The sequence below is a fragment of the Dromaius novaehollandiae genome, chromosome Z (assembly GCF_036370855.1).
Source record: "Dromaius novaehollandiae isolate bDroNov1 chromosome Z, bDroNov1.hap1, whole genome shotgun sequence".
Classification (NCBI taxonomy): domain Eukaryota; kingdom Metazoa; phylum Chordata; class Aves; order Casuariiformes; family Dromaiidae; genus Dromaius; species Dromaius novaehollandiae.
This window is the reverse complement of record NC_088132.1, coordinates 38,845,660-38,861,302: the sequence shown is the minus strand read 5'-3', so window position 1 is coordinate 38,861,302 and position 15,643 is coordinate 38,845,660. Positions and strand designations below refer to the sequence as shown.

At 36.5% G+C, this 15,643-nt stretch overlaps 1 protein-coding gene across 6 annotated transcripts in view; it reads left to right on the top strand.

Moving 5' to 3' along the window:
• The window catches only part of LOC135323547 (uncharacterized), a 31,261-nt gene that overhangs the window by 3,312 nt on the left and 12,306 nt on the right, over positions 1–15,643 (top strand). For 5 of the 6 annotated variants that reach the window (XR_010386027.1, XM_064501647.1, XM_064501646.1 and 2 more), the window contains exons 2-5: positions 74–156; positions 5,746–5,810; positions 7,723–7,877; positions 14,376–14,457. Coding sequence is in view for 5 of the 6 variants with exons in the window: in XM_064501647.1 (XP_064357717.1) it covers positions 74–156; positions 5,746–5,810; positions 7,723–7,877; positions 14,376–14,457 (385 nt within the window). In the remaining variant the exon portion in view is untranslated. The remainder of the gene's footprint in view (positions 1–73; positions 157–5,745; positions 5,811–7,722; positions 7,878–14,375; positions 14,458–15,643) is intronic. The other variant, XM_064501648.1, reaches the window with a different exon arrangement.

Here is a 15,643-nt window from a genome sequence, read left to right as displayed (position 1 = left end):
ATCATATTTGCAGACTGTTCATCCCCTCAGACGTTTTTCATTGTGGCTTTACAAATGTTACTCTCCATTTTAGGTTTTGCCTGGAACAATCAGTGACTAAGACTGAGGAAAATGGAAAGCTTGAAAATAAGGAAAATACAACACTGAAGAAACAAGGTTTCTGTCTTTCTAATCTTCCTCTAAATTTTACTAGTGTTACAAACAGCCGGTTGTTTCCCAATGTGTGATATTAGAAAATATTTCCACACACTGGGATTCTAGCCATAATTCTTTATGCTTTGCCTGATTAAGCAACTATTTTTCATAAAACTGGAGAAAGTATAGTCAGGGACAGCCCTGGCCATTTATCAGCCATTTATATTGTTTGTATTTTTTTCCATAGCACAACTTTTATTTTTTTTTATTAATTTAGGCTTCATAAATCATAAAAAGCACTAGCAGCATCGCTAGAGAGTCAAGCCCTTTATTTACTGTTAGGTGCCTATGTCCATTCAATTTCTGTTCTCTCCTCAGAGATTGCCAATCATGCCTATCTTTTATGACTTGGTCTGTTTAGGCCATTAAAAAGCCCACCGCCGTCTGTGGTCCCAAAATACATAGATATCAGTACTTTATAGCCAGTAATTTCTCAAAACCTGAGATGAGGAGGTATTTTATATTTAAGCATAATTGGTAAATTGTTGCAGGACTCATTCAAAGCTAAGAAATGGAAAAATGCCTTCAATGTCATGTGTGACACTTGGTGTTCTCCTTATGGGTATACCACTATAAAATAGTAGTTGTGAATCTCAAAAATGGAAAAAGATTAACCTGAATTTCAAAAAAAAAAAAAATACCCAAAACCTAAAAAAACAGAACCAAAGCCATTTGAATTTGGCTTATCTTAATATGCATGTCTTAAGAAGGAGATTTTAAGGTCCTTTAAGTACTGTTTACTTTGTTAATGAAAAAACTCTGATAGTGTAGAATAGGGAAATTTATTTTACATGTAAAGACAGTTTATACCAATCACATCGTGTATTATGTTTAATGTTATTTTTTTAAATCATTAGCTGTATTGTTATAGGTGCATTTTTGATAAAACTGAATTGTGTAAGGATGGCTAATTTGTGTTCTTGCTTATTGTTAAATTGAGATGCTTAGCTAGAGGGAAATATATGAAGCAAGAAGTATAAATAATTTTGTAAAATCCTTACATGAAAACAGATAAATTTCATACTTGTGTAGTTCTTTGAAGCCGATATTTATTTGTTTGGGATCAAAGGCAAAGCCATTCTGTTGGTTGCTGAGGAGTTGCTTTGAGAAAATCTTGATATGCAGTGAGTGGTTTTAGCTTGAAGATTTTTGAAGGCTTTTTGTATTTGAGAAAAATTTAGTTTACTCATCCATTAGTTATGCATGAGTAGGCAAAGTATGTCCTCTGATGTTTCCGTTTGCACAACACTGAGTTGCAATTAGATTATTCAAACTTCTCTTGTTTTGTGGCTTTTACTGTTCTTACTTTTTGTACTTGTCCTTTTTACATTCCAATATTCAAAGCAGATTATTTTGTCACGTACTAGAATACTGTGTATTTTTCTGAAGTGTATTTAAAAGCAAGTCCAGGTATCCTTATTTAAAAACTCACTTACAGGTACATTGCATGAAAAGGATCCTAATTGTAATGAATTCCCCTTAATAATTTGAATTAAGATGTTAAGATAGTCATTCCAGTATGTGAATTTCACTAGAAAGTAAAGATTCTGAGTATTTGCAGGCTCAGCTCTCTAATGAGAATTTTCTTTTTTAGCAAACCAACCTAATTGCAGACCAAAGTCACAGACTTTTTCTGACATCAGTAGGCTTTGAAGCAGACTCTGCAGTAATTTACTTTTACAAAAGCTGATCTTCTAGTTAAACTTAGTTATGATATTTAGGTCTGATTTAAAATCTTTAATCAGGCAGCTTCCTATGATAATAAATATAGAACAAAATTAAACTTTCAAACTTCTTTTTTTCTGCTCTGAACTGACAAGGGAATGGAAAGATTTTTGTTTCTGTAATGGACTTGTCGTCAATCCATCAAACAATGAAAATGATCAGAATTTTTAATTAGCGGGTTATCTCCTGACATCAAGATCATCAGTCAAAATGTCACCTCCTTGGCCGCTGTTTAATATTTTTCATTTGTCTACCTATCTGCATTACAAAATTATTCTGCAGTTACTTTGCTTTGTACCCTGTGGGTAGACCTACTGAATTGTATATGTCTATCCCCAATGAATAAAGTTAAGCACACATATACAGGACATGCACAGGGTCCTGGGCAACCTGCTCTGGGTTACCCTGCTTGAGCAGGGGGCTTGGACTAGATGATCTCTAAAGGTCCCTTCCAACCTCAACTGTTCTGTGTGATTCTGTGTCCTCTCAGAGCATAGTCAAAGAAAACAGTTATAGAAACTGAGATAACTGTTGGTCTTGTTTTGTGCAAGACCTTAGGATAAAAGCCTTCTGAAGCCAGTGGAGTTTTTGTCAAGCCAGGGCTTTGCACTGAGGTTTTAATAGCAAGATTTTTAAAATTTAGAGTGTTGGTGTGTTGGTAAAGCTGGATAAGGATGGTTTCACAACATGTAATTGCATGGATTCTTACTTGAACTTAGACATACGGAGATTGTAGTGAAAATTAAACAAAAACCTTCTCCCTTCTGAATTTATAATGTGCTTCATCTTTGAATGGTGTTTTCTAACTCCATATTGGTCTCACACAGGTTCCTATAACAGGTGAGGTTTCTTTAAAAGTGCAATAAATAATAAGACAGCTACTGCAGATTCAATTAGAGATCTGAAAATCCACTGAGGTTCCTTCTCTTCTTATATGTCTGCACCTGTAATGGAAGCTTCCCTAACTATTGTCCTTGAAATATTCATTGTAAAGTGCAAAACTTACCATCAATGATTATTATGTTTACTTTGAATTTAACAAATTATCTGATAACACATACATAGGAATAGAAATGCAAGGCACTCAGAATTAAGAGCCCACTGTCTGTACAATGATGCCCCTGGTGGGTGGTGGTGAGTTTCATTTAGCAAGGTTAATGAAATTAGATTTGTACAACGTCTATGAACAGTACTTTTTTGGTTTTAGGGAGTTCAGTCTTCAATTGTCTTTATAAGCAGAGCACAAATGCTCTGGAACTACCTACCATCTCAAACATGCCTACCTAATTTCACTGAAGTTTTTGAATGTTGAAAAGAGGATGTCATGATAAACCTGAAATACTTAAATAAATTCAGAAAAAGCAAATGCTTGCTTGAACAGTTCCGTACACATGTCCATGTCATGGCACGGCTCCAGAAGTGAGAGTCTTCCCTTCTGCATATGGACATTTTGCAGAGAAGCACAAAAACACAGCTAGTAAGTCCAAGTTGAGGAAAACGTGAGAAAACAATTAATTTTTTGTATTGAGACACTCACCAAACTGTTCTGAGAATAAGAACATTGGTTATGAAAGGAGAGGAATGGATAGCATGTCAAATCAATCATTTTCCTTTCCTTTTCAGCAAGGGGAGAAGTCCTTGTAAATCTTCTACAAGGTGGAACACTATTCAACATACCACAAAAGCAGAACGTGTTTGCAGAAATTTTGGAACATGATTTCACTATGCATCTCATCAAAGATGTTTAGACTGTGCAGCAGCAATATCTCTAAAACAAAGCTAACTTTGTAAAAATGGCATAAAGGAGCTTTAGATTCATACAGTCTCATTCATTTTTGTATCTAAGTCACTTAGGTTACAAGTAAAAATAATCTGTAACTGTCCTCTATACCTGGAGTCCTATAATTCTTTTCCATCTTGTATATAACATCTTCATGTTTGTAGTCATTCCTGAGTTTGCCTAGTTATCACAGAGATAGGTAATTTTCTCAATAGACCCTCAATGGTTGAGAATATGAGAATAACCCACTTTAAAATTCCAACGTGAATTTCCAGAATTGCTGTAGGAAAAGAACCCTATATTATGCTGATAAGATGCATACAGAGCTACAATCAAAATAGCCATCAATAATGTCATTCATAAAGTGTGAGTGCCTGGCAAGTGCACAAATGGTGGGACAATGATGGAGGTAATTAAGAACTGGCAAAGTAATTCCGGTAACCTTATAGGTAGGATTTGAATTGTCTGCTACTTTGCTTTTCCCTGAAGAATATGTAGTCAGTACACAACAAAAATCTAACATCTTTGCATTAGCAAGAATGTTCTTATAGCTGAGCATCGAGGACATTAGAAATACAGTTTGCAGTTTGCGTTCAAAAAGAAATGAGGGGAGAGTAGAAACAAGTGATACGGGCCAACTTCTCCACAGTGAAATCTACTGGCAGGACACAGAAACCTACCTGACAAAGGGTCTTTTTCAGATACAGCAAGATTCAGGTTCCAACTTAAAAGGAACCTGAGAGAGACCAAATTCCCATAGAAAAACAATATGGTTTAGGCATCTTTCTGCCATTAATCCCTCCTGGACATCTTAGTATCTTGCTGTATCTAGTGTCGTCACAGTGTAAATGTGTCTTCTCAGAGAACAAGAAGTATATAGCCTCACATTTTCAACTCAGTCTGGGTTCCTAGCTTGACATTAACAAGCAAATGTTTGATATTGTCAAGAGACATGTTAGCTCTATTTTGCTTATCAGACAGAATTATATGTACAAGGTTTCATCTATACATCCTGAAAAAGTGAAGTTTCTGTGTGGATTAAGTAAACAGATGAGTTGCAAAACATATACATTTCCACTCCTGGAACAAATCAACGTACATAAAACAGTGGAAATATGTCGGTTTGCCTAAACTGACGGTCTGGAGTGGTAAGCATTACTTGGTTGCTGAGCATGTGTTTCTCAAGGCATATCCAAATGTAACTTTTCTGGGAAGTTTGAAAAAAGTAGTGTCTAATTGAATGAGTCTTGGGAAAAGCTGGCTTTATTTATTTACCTTCCTTATAAGGCAAGGAGAGTACTAAACCTGCTGAGAAATTGTTGGTTGTTCCTATTCCTACCCAGTCCAACTGCAGGTCTTGGTACCGTTAGCATTCTTCCTTACTCCGATTGTTGCATCTTTCTCCAGCCAGACTGCAAGCTCTGCAGGGCAGGGACCACGACTTCCTCGGTACAGGTTCAGTGATAGTCACAGTAGGACACTGAGTCTGACTGTTACTTTTGGCCACTACTGCAATATGAATAGCACTGAATACAGGCTGTTGTCTTGAACAGATGCAACATTTAGAACATGTGAAAGCCCTCATGCAGCTGTGTGTATTATTGAACAAAGCTGACACTCAGCAATTCTGACTCAAATAAAACACCCACAGCAGTTTTTCCTTTGGTCTAATTTTCATCATAATATTTTGTCTTACATACCAATATTATGAACTTTTTTTACTGTTCTGCTCTGTAGCTCTATAACAGATCTATTTGAAATGCATTTCCAACCAAATCACTGTTTTCATCTACAGGTAATTATCAGATTTCATTTTAACTCTTCTCATTGCTCAGATAATTCAAGAAATTATTTGAAATAAAACATTAAGTAGTGCAATTAGATTGGCAGGAATGTTTGCAAAAAGATGTTGAAGACAGGGCAGTGCCTGTAATATTTACTTTATCAACTAAGAATAGTAGCAAAACAATACATTTAGACAGTCCTTGTTTGGTTTTAATGAGCCGAGATAAAAATTGGTACTTAATACTGTTTTCTTTTCGCAGTCAACAGAATCAAGCAGATACTAATTGAAGACTGGTCTTTAGGAGTAAGCACAGAAACTGTCTTGGTATGCCAGGTTGATTTTATTGTTTTTATTCCATTTGATTTGAAGCCTAACAGAGTAACTGGTTTAAACTGCATTGCATGTGTGTCTGTTGCCAATCATTGTATACCAGATTACAGCTTCTAGTATTATGATCAGAAAGGACTGTAGAGAGATGTTCCAGCTCCTAGGTATTCTGCTTTTCCCAAAGCAAGGTCTTTGTAACTGCTCCACTGGAATCAAGCTTCATAGAGGAAGCGAGTAAGATGGGTGCTGTCAGTAAGAGTTTCCCTAAAGAGCCATGAGAAATCAGTAAGGAATAAGATAGTCTTGACTTGATGGCATTACAGTATTTTACTCAGTGTCTTGCTCGGACCGCTCAAGGAGTATGAGTAAGGAGCAGAGCCCTTAGCTCCTGTAGGGACTGTATCAGCAGAAGAGACCTTGTAGGAATGGAGAACCTGAATAAGCTTTGGCAAGTGTCAGGAACAAAGACGCTGCTTGAGGAGGATGGCACTGACTGAATGTCTGGTTTCAGAAGCAGGTGTTTCCCCCACAGGCACACAAGAGATGATCAATCCAGTGTGTCTGGAGCAGAATCCTCTTTGAAGTTTTGCAGGCGACGTTCATTTCTAGTGAGCAACTCCCATGGAAATCAGCTGAGTTATAGTAGGGTGGGACTTCACAGCTGCCAGTAGAGCATTTAATGTGTTTCCATATGACTGGCGATGGATTTTTTAAAGAACACAAATTCCTTAACATGCTGTATTTTTCACACTTTTTATTGTAGCTCTGGCTTTGCATTTTAGTTTGCATTACAAGTAGAGTGATTTCCTGCACTACTCTCCTGTTGTAAAACTTTGGTTAATTAAAGTTTAAATTTTGCTATGGTGGGAAGTAGGAGCAGAGCACAATTTAAAATGTCTGATCTAATTAACAATGGGAAGATACTCTCTCAAACTGCCATTTGTCTTTCCACCATCACTGTAACTGTCCTCACAGGTTAGTATTCCACAGGGACTAAACAATAATGAGTAGTAACTTTAATTTTTATTACATTAGTCATCATGGAAGATCCAAAAGCACTTTATAGAATAAACTCTCCCATCACTGTTCTTTGCCCACCATTAAGGAAGAAGATGTCATCTATGTTAAAATGATGTTACTGAGCAGTGTTGGACAGGAAGTGTATGGAATATTCTTTTTTAGAAACCTCTGGGGAAAGTTATAAGAAAGATTACATGTGTTAGGATTTGGATGGGAATTTGGATTTACAAGATTTTAAAGCCAAAAAGGACCAATATAACTATATAGTCTGATCTTCTGCATAACACATGCCATAGAATTTCACCCGGTAATTTCTGCGTAAAGCTTGTAATTAGTAGCTGAGCTAAGACATCTTTTTTAGGAGGAGAGTCTTGGATTAAAGATTTCAAATGATAGAGAATGCACCACATCCCAAAGTCTGCAGATGCAATAGTTTCTTCCCCTCACTTAAAAACAAAACAAAACAAAACTGTGCCTTATTTATAATCTGAATGGAACACCTCTACTGAGGTGGTCATCTTAAAGACAGCACCTGCAGTAAGAAAGCCCCTTCTAAGACAATGGTGGTGTTTTAAGCATGAACAGTGGTGACTGGAGAAGTCAAAAAATTCAAATAGAGTTTTGTTCATTTTCCTTGATCATTCACCTTTGAAAGGTCCTTTACCTTTCCCTTCTGGCTGCTTGCTTGATGTGAGAGTGCCAGTGCTGTTCTGAAGCATCTTTTAAAATGAACCTTATATTATCTCGGGCTCTTGAATGACTACCCTTAACAGGTTTTCTGCCTGTGAGAAAGGAGCATGTTGCTGTAAAGGAACGGTTTTGGATACGGCATCTGGTGAGCAGAAAACATATTTATTTAACTTTGCTTTCTTCCTTCCAAACAATACAGTGCTACTGGACTGACAAAAACACTGATGTGTGTCAACAAACAGCAAAGAGAACCTCTTACTCTCCAGCATCATTTCCTAGACCAGGAAGTTTGGATATCCAAGCACGTAAAGACAATCTGACCCTTTCCTCTCATGGGGTCATCAAGCATGTTTGGTAAGAGAAATTGCTAAATCTTCTGTTTTGTTACATGGTTTATGCTTTCTAAACACTTGAAGCAGAGTGAATCCTTCAGAGCTTGAAAAGGTTCAATTTTCTTAACCACTCGGAATTTATGTTCAGAACGCATGATCATAGTTGCTGTTTCTAAAAATTGCTGTCCTATTTTATTCATTTAAGATCCACATTCTATTGAAAAGTAGACAGAAGGACAGCTCAAAAAACCTAATATTGGTTGAATGCAGAGTTGCATGGAGAAGAATTGGCTGATTGCAGAGTTCCAAGGAGAGGAGGCCTTCCTCAGAAGGACTTATTATTATGTAGTTCTACTTCATAATTTGCAACGTTCACCCAAGCTTAAGATGTATTGGATAAACTGTACCTTATATATGAAAAAAACTAGCAAAAAGCTAGCAAGACTCCTTTCTTAGAGGCTAAAAGATAGCAAAGAGAATCCAGAAACAAAGGGCAAATTGCCACTTTGAATCATCTAACCCAGTCAGTCTTGCCTCATTATCAGCTTCCTGTGCTGTCCCAGCCAGTCCTGTGCACTCCAGACTGTCTTATGCACCTCCACACTCCATTTCCTCAAGCCTTTCCTTAAGATACATTTCTTCCAAGAAGCCTGCAAACCAAAATGGAACTATTGAAACATCCATTCCTGTTCTTTCGAACCTTTGACCATGTAGCATCCAGAGAGCACCTCTCATATAGATTTGCCTTCATTTTTATCTTGCTCACTGTGGCAACACCTTTATTAGAAAAAGAATGCTTTCATAAATAATAAATTTTCTTTTGTATCCGAATGTAGGATACAATTCAGTAATTTTCTGTGGCATAAAATGGATGTATTATTATTTGTGCCATGTTAGATCATGTTTGCATATGTTATACAAATATTTAAAATGTATTATTTCAGAAAGATGTTCCAAACAGTGAACAAACTATGTATGTTAAGTGTGAAATAGTAATATCTTGAGAAAAACAAACTCACTCATTTGAACCCATAAAAAAACTAAGCACTGAGGTTAAACCATGAAATGTGGTGGGCAGTTTCTCACTACAGTAAACCACTAGACTATTAGGTATGCAGGCAATATGTGTTTGTTTGCTCCTGTGGATACTAAAAGTATTCTGAATTCCTCAGACAGACTTTAAATATTATGTTATAAAATATTAAACCAATACCTTTAGGACAAAAACAGAATCAAACACATGCCACCTAGATTATTAAAGAAGGTCAAAAAATAAAAAAATCAGGACTCAAGCTTCTGAAGAATTTTTTTAATGGAACATGTTTCCACTTCAGCTATAAAAAGCTCTAGTTTAAACTCCTGCACTTGTTTACACCTGAGAATAATGACGTACCTTATTCATTTGCTTTTGGAAAAGGTTATTTTTGTTTCAACCAAAGCAACTCTTTTTTTCTTTGTCTTTCAGCATCTTTGAAATTAGAAGTTACCCTGTCTTTTTAAAGGGAGTTTCTTGTTAAAGAAAACAAAGAAAATTATATGCCTGAATCTAGTAGGACAATTTGTTGTTGTTTATGTCTACAGCGGACCTAACAGCAATGCATATAGCAGCAAGTTTCCTTTCTGGAAAAAAAAAAATAAAAGAAAAACTGCCCTCATTTTGTTAATGGACAGATTGAGTTCACCAGAAGTTAAACATTCTGAACAAGACCAAAATGCACTAAATAGGCTTCTTAAAAATAATATGTATTGGGAAAGAAGCAACTCAGAAAGAGTGCATTCATGTGAGGGTTGTTGTGAAAGCAATTTCTTAAAACAGATCTTTGCAATGGTTTTTCCACTTCTAAATGATGATTGTCGGTTTTGTTAATGCAAATTTCTGTGGCGTTAATTCTGGGAATTTGTCCAGTTAAACACATTCTTCCATTTAGCCCAAGAGGAAACTCTCGACAGCAATTCTGAATTGTTTTTTATTTTAGCAAGATTCATGTGGAAACCTTTGCTTTGTTTTGAGAGAGCCTTAGAGGTATTATATGTAATGTGATGATACCTAATCTCAGAAATGCAGCTTCTTCAGGGCTGATAATGTGGCAAATAAATACTGACCCAAAGAGGAAAATTTCATACCATTCAGGAACTTGGGCCTTCCTAACTATCAGCAATATTATATGTGCTCATTGCCCTCTCCTGGTTTCATCTGGTAATTTTTCAGGTTTAAAATGTCTGAATCCGATCTCCTAAGAATGTTACATTTTCCTCCGATAGATTTTTTTCTTTTCATTGTCCCATCCAATGTATCACTGGTGAACACGGTTTCTCAGCTAGTACAAATTACCTCTCTCATCAGTATGCTGGAAACCCAGGCTAAGAGCCAGCCCTGTTTCGAATTCTCTCAAGTCGGAACCAGTGGACTCTATTTACTCCCTGTGCGTGTTGTAATATTTATCTGCTACTCACCTGTGCGTTCATGTACATAAGGGCAATTCAGGCAATGCTTGAATTTAAAAAGTGCTTTTGATAAGGTTCTGCACTGGATGCTTGTAACAAAAGGAAGCCGTCATGAGAAAAGAGATCATTAAAGACAGGGCTCTCAAAGGGCAGAAGCATGTTTCCTTCATAAAACTTGTGAGGTAGTTTTCTTCATGAAGGGGAAGAGGATGTTCAGTCTTCCTCCAGTGAACAGCTCTATGCTGAGACTTGTGCCGTTTAAATTAGATAATCTAGAATTTAGGGGCAAATAAAGAGACAACAAAACTTACTATTGATACAGAGTTGTTTGGAATAGGCTAAAGTGGAGCTGATTGATAGGAAAAAATAAATTCAGTACTCACAGTGATGGGCTCATCACTGAGCCCATCAGAAAAGACAACTTATTTGTGAAAATGCCTGTATAATGCTTAGGAACTAAAAAGAAAACAAAAAGCTACCACGTCTTAAGAACGAAACAGAAAATGTCATTGTATAAGTGATGAATAAATCAATAAAAGCAGTCATGGCATAGAGGACATCTGGGCCAAGCTCCTGCTCAAAGCAGGTGCAGTTGCAACAGGTTATTATGCCCAGACAAGTTCTGAATATCTCCAAGGACGAAGATCCCACAGTCTTTCTGGGTCCCTGTTTCAATGTTTGACCACCCTCATGGTGATTTTTTTTTCTTATATTAAGTCAGAATTTCCCATGTTCCAGCTTGTTTCTGAAGCCTCTCATCCTGCTGTATACTTCTGAGAATAGCTCATGATGAGTTAGTACCTTAGAATGGGACCCTTCAGTTCATAAAGGAGAAAACTGAGGGAGGCAGAGGTATGATAGAGGTTAAAAATCATGAATGATGCAGAGAAGGAGAATAGGGAACAATTTTGTTTATATTAAAAACCAGGAAAATTTCCCAGTTTACATTAGAAAAAAGGAAGTACTTTTTTTCACAGGATGTGATTATGTTGTGGACTAACTGCCAGTGCATAATATAGAGGGCATAAAAAGGAATTCAAAAATTAATGGAAGATAGATCCATATGTGTCTTAAATCCAGTGGTCTGAAAGCAGCTGTCTATGCTCAGGAAGGCCCTAACTTGCTGACTTCTGGAAATTAGGAAAGTAGTACAAAGGTAGATCACTCCAGATACAGCCTGTTTTTCTGTGCGTCCCAAGCCATCTTGTACTGGATGCTGTCAGAGGCAGCATACATTATACAGGTGGCATATGTGATACAAGATTTTGAATTAAGAGCCCTGGGGCCCACATTTATTGGTCAGAGGAATGAAATATTTTAAGCTGCACCTTTAATAGCACAGGATACAAAATACAACAAAAAGAGAAGTGGCACTGAGTCTGACTCTACGTAAACAGTTTTATTTGGGGACATGGGATCCGATTCCTGCGTTCGTAAATTAAAGGGAATCAGGTTGGAGCCTTTTATTGCCTGGAGCCTTTTTCTGGTAGTGTCTATGCTGTTATACCTATCAGGTGTATGTTTCCACCTGCACTGCAAACAGATACTGTTAACTGGAGATACATACATATATGTATACACACGCATGCACATATATGTATGTATATAGCATGTATTCACATATCACATGTGGGTAGGTGTGTATAAAATGTGAGAAGAATTATTACATTTCATTTAGAAAGTTGTTCTCTGCCCTACTGTCTCCTGTTTGTGTGAAATGAGAATACTAGAGCAGTAGAAGAGATTATAAAGGCCCACATCCCATGTCCCCGTGGGCTGCAAGATCTAGGTTGTATCACTTAAAGACATAGTGCAAAATCATCCCAGTTTTTCCTGCTTTTAATGCAAGTCTGTATGTTTTCTAATTCAAAATCTGATTCATAAGTTATATCTTTCATTTACCAAATCCCCAATTACTTCATCTGTTAGAAGTAGTACATTAAAATCTACAAGTATTTAAGCAAGATTTTGCATCTCGCAAATCCTCAGATTTTCAGAAACATGCCAGATACAATGTTGTCCTGAAATCCAGTATACTGGGACATTCTGGAAGCTTCAGTTATCCGTTAGCTGTGTTATTTATTAATCTGCTCTATTTGAAGATAATTCCATTCAGATCCCAAATTGTCCAGAAGGAATGTTAGTGGCTCAGGGACCTCCCAGGCGTCAGAGAACTCTTTAATTTGTGATGGGATGAGACTTGAACTGAATGTTTAGACTGAAGAATTTGTCTAAAATAACTTCCTTTGACTTCATTATGCTCCCAAACTAATCTGTCTGCCAGATTTAGCAGACATTCTGGTAGGTCTGGTAGGGAAATGTCCACATCCTGGAATCTGGCTTTTATATAATATGGTAACACTGAAAGGAAATAGGACTTTAGGTTCTCCCTATGGCTAGAGAAGTAGAGTTATTGCTGATATTTTAGGTAGCGTACACTAGTTGCCAGGCTTCATATGCTATGCTGTACTAGGTAGATATTCAGAATACAAGTTTAGACCATGTCTCAGATAGAGGGAGCAAATATCTACAGCACAAGTGTTGTAAGGATGTCTCTACCAGTAGTCCCATTAAGTTCAAGACTGAAGATTGTTGTTGTTTCAACTGAAAATAAGGAGATATTCTAGAAGTAAATACAATTAGATTTTTTTTTATAGACACCCTTCGTTCAGAACAGATCAGGCATTCCAAATCCATGCAAACATTCATGGCTTTTAAGGAGAGATAATGTTTTAAAGTCAGCTGCCAGAAAGACAGGCATCTTTTCTTCCTTCCTTTAGTAAAATCTTCATGTTTATACTATAATTTTTTTCTGCTAAGGGTTAGAGTGTAGTTTTAATTTGTATCAAGACAATAATATCCCCCAGTGCAACCAACTTGAATTCGTCACCCAAATACTTTGTTTGGTTTCATATCTATTTTCTATTTTATTTCTACTGAGTATTAAGCTTGTAAATTAAATTGGCTTTTATCATCATTCTATGCCTCTTCTTTTGCCATATATTCCTTTGTTAATATAGTCTGTTTCTTCTCCTATAAGCCCTTGTCCTGCACCTGATTATGTGTCATCTGGCTTTTCTCCTCCTAGCTCCATTAAAAAAAAAGTACAGCTTATTTTATATTCCAAATAGTAGCACCAAATTAATATCCAGTCAGAGATTTTTAATAATGGTTTGAAAACATCATATTTTTGCCTGGCACTTTGGCCTCCTTGCTCATTTCTAAATGATGGCTTACTTAACTAAGGTCAGAAAAGCCACTGGGGGTTGAAAAGTGGCAAATGTTTTTCTTTTAAAACGTTTTATATGTATTGGAAAACTAAGCATCATTAAATATGAAGCAGTTCTAAACAGAGAGCTGGACATTATCTAAAGCAATGTAAGAGAATAGGTGAGAAGCAGTATCTTAAATATACTCCAGAAGCAGTTAGATCATATGTGACGAAAACTCTGTGATTTGTTAAAAGTACTGCTATTAAATACTTCACTATATGGTGATAGTAGCTTGTTGGATGACAACTTTATTTTGAGTCACTGCCAACTAACCTCATTGTCCACCACATTAGGAGATGCTATGTTGTTCAATCTACCATGTTATATGTGGGACGCAGGTGAACATAGGGTTTTAATAACCTGTGGCCATAATATATCTAAAAGTAATCATGAAAGATAGGACATCAGCCGTGGCATAACAAGCAAGTTATAATATGGACAAGTAACAACTACACCTGTGTAAATTCTCCTTTATACTTGTATCGTATTGGTTGATGCAATAACTACACATAATTTATTTTCTTATCAAAACAACATATTTATCATGAATAAGTGGGCAAGCAGAATTTTGCAAGTCTGGTGTGGCAATTATATTAAGAATTCATATATTCTTCACCTATATAAATAAATTGAAATTAATAATTTAGCAAAAGAGCACTTTTAATTATCAAACACGTTACATTCAAGACTTTTTATACAGTCAAAAAGAGGTATAACTCTATGTAAAGCTTAATTATACCTGTAGACTGCATTTAGATTTTTTGGAGCTTCTGCAAATCTGATGGCCTTCTGCTTCTCATCAGGATGAATCTGTGCTCCTGGCTGAGCTGTGGTTATCACATACGAACATTTTCTCTGAACTGCTCATCTGTTTTTGGGCATAAGGTAATGTCTGCTGTTTTGTTGTTTCAGTTCTCTGTTCCATTGTTTTCTACTACCCCGCTGATACTTTCCAGAATTTTACAAGAAAAAGTCATGCAACTGATGGCCCTACTATTATAGTCTCTTACCAGTATGGGCTTTAGCCTCATCCCGGGACAGGCAGTGATGCAATACATGTATGGACAGGTTTCACTTCTCTCCTTGCATGCTGGGGAAACACATATAGAGACAGGAAAACAGGAAAAGCTGAAGTGGTCAATCCTCGTAAACAGTAGGTGTAAAGTGATACGTAACATTCTCATTATCATTCCATACCACAGACAGTAATTCAGTTGCTGAGTAGATGTAATACTTTACAATTTAATTATTCAAGGTATTTAGATAAATATTATCTTTGTAAGGTTTCAGTGAGAGCTGAAGGCACAAAAATCCACAATCTAAAGAATTGTCACATTATTTTAAGAAAGTAATTCTTTTGAGTATAAACATTCTGGCAAAACGGAAGAATCATAACTGTACTGCTATGAAAGGTAAAAGCTTGACAGCCACCAAAATTGTCTTCTCTTCCACCAGAAGAATTCATATACCCCGTGAAAAGCAAGCCGCCTCTCAATGCCTAGCCAGTTTGCCTCAGTGCTGACCTGGAGGCGCTCTCCAGAAATGAATGGACATAGTCTGTACTTGATATACTGCCTCTCTCTTTGTGTGCCAGTAAGTACTAAAGACAGGAGAGGTTTTATTTCATATTTCATTAAATGACTCACTACAAAATGATGAGGCAGTAGGAGACTGTCAGATGTGGTTCTCCTTCAAGGCAGTGCCAGTCTTGAAGCCTGTTGGCTAAAAGGATCCTCTTCTTTTTCTCATTTCCTCCTATCAGTAAATTTTACTCTAGTTCTGTTTTGAGAAATAACTGAGTTCTGAAAAGGCAAGAAAGGAGGAGACTAGGAAAAATAAATTCCTCCTAGAATCAAATAGACTATGACTGGAAACTGCTTCTTGTGAATATGTTACCATATTTCAAAAAAGCTATTAAATGTGAAAGCATCTCTCAGTTTACTTCACCAAATTCAGTGCAGCCACAAAGCATGTTTGCATTGTATATATAATTTTTAACTTCCACAAGTTTCCCAATAGCAGATTTTTATGCTTCCTTGCTCACACGATACACTGCATTTTATTGCTCATA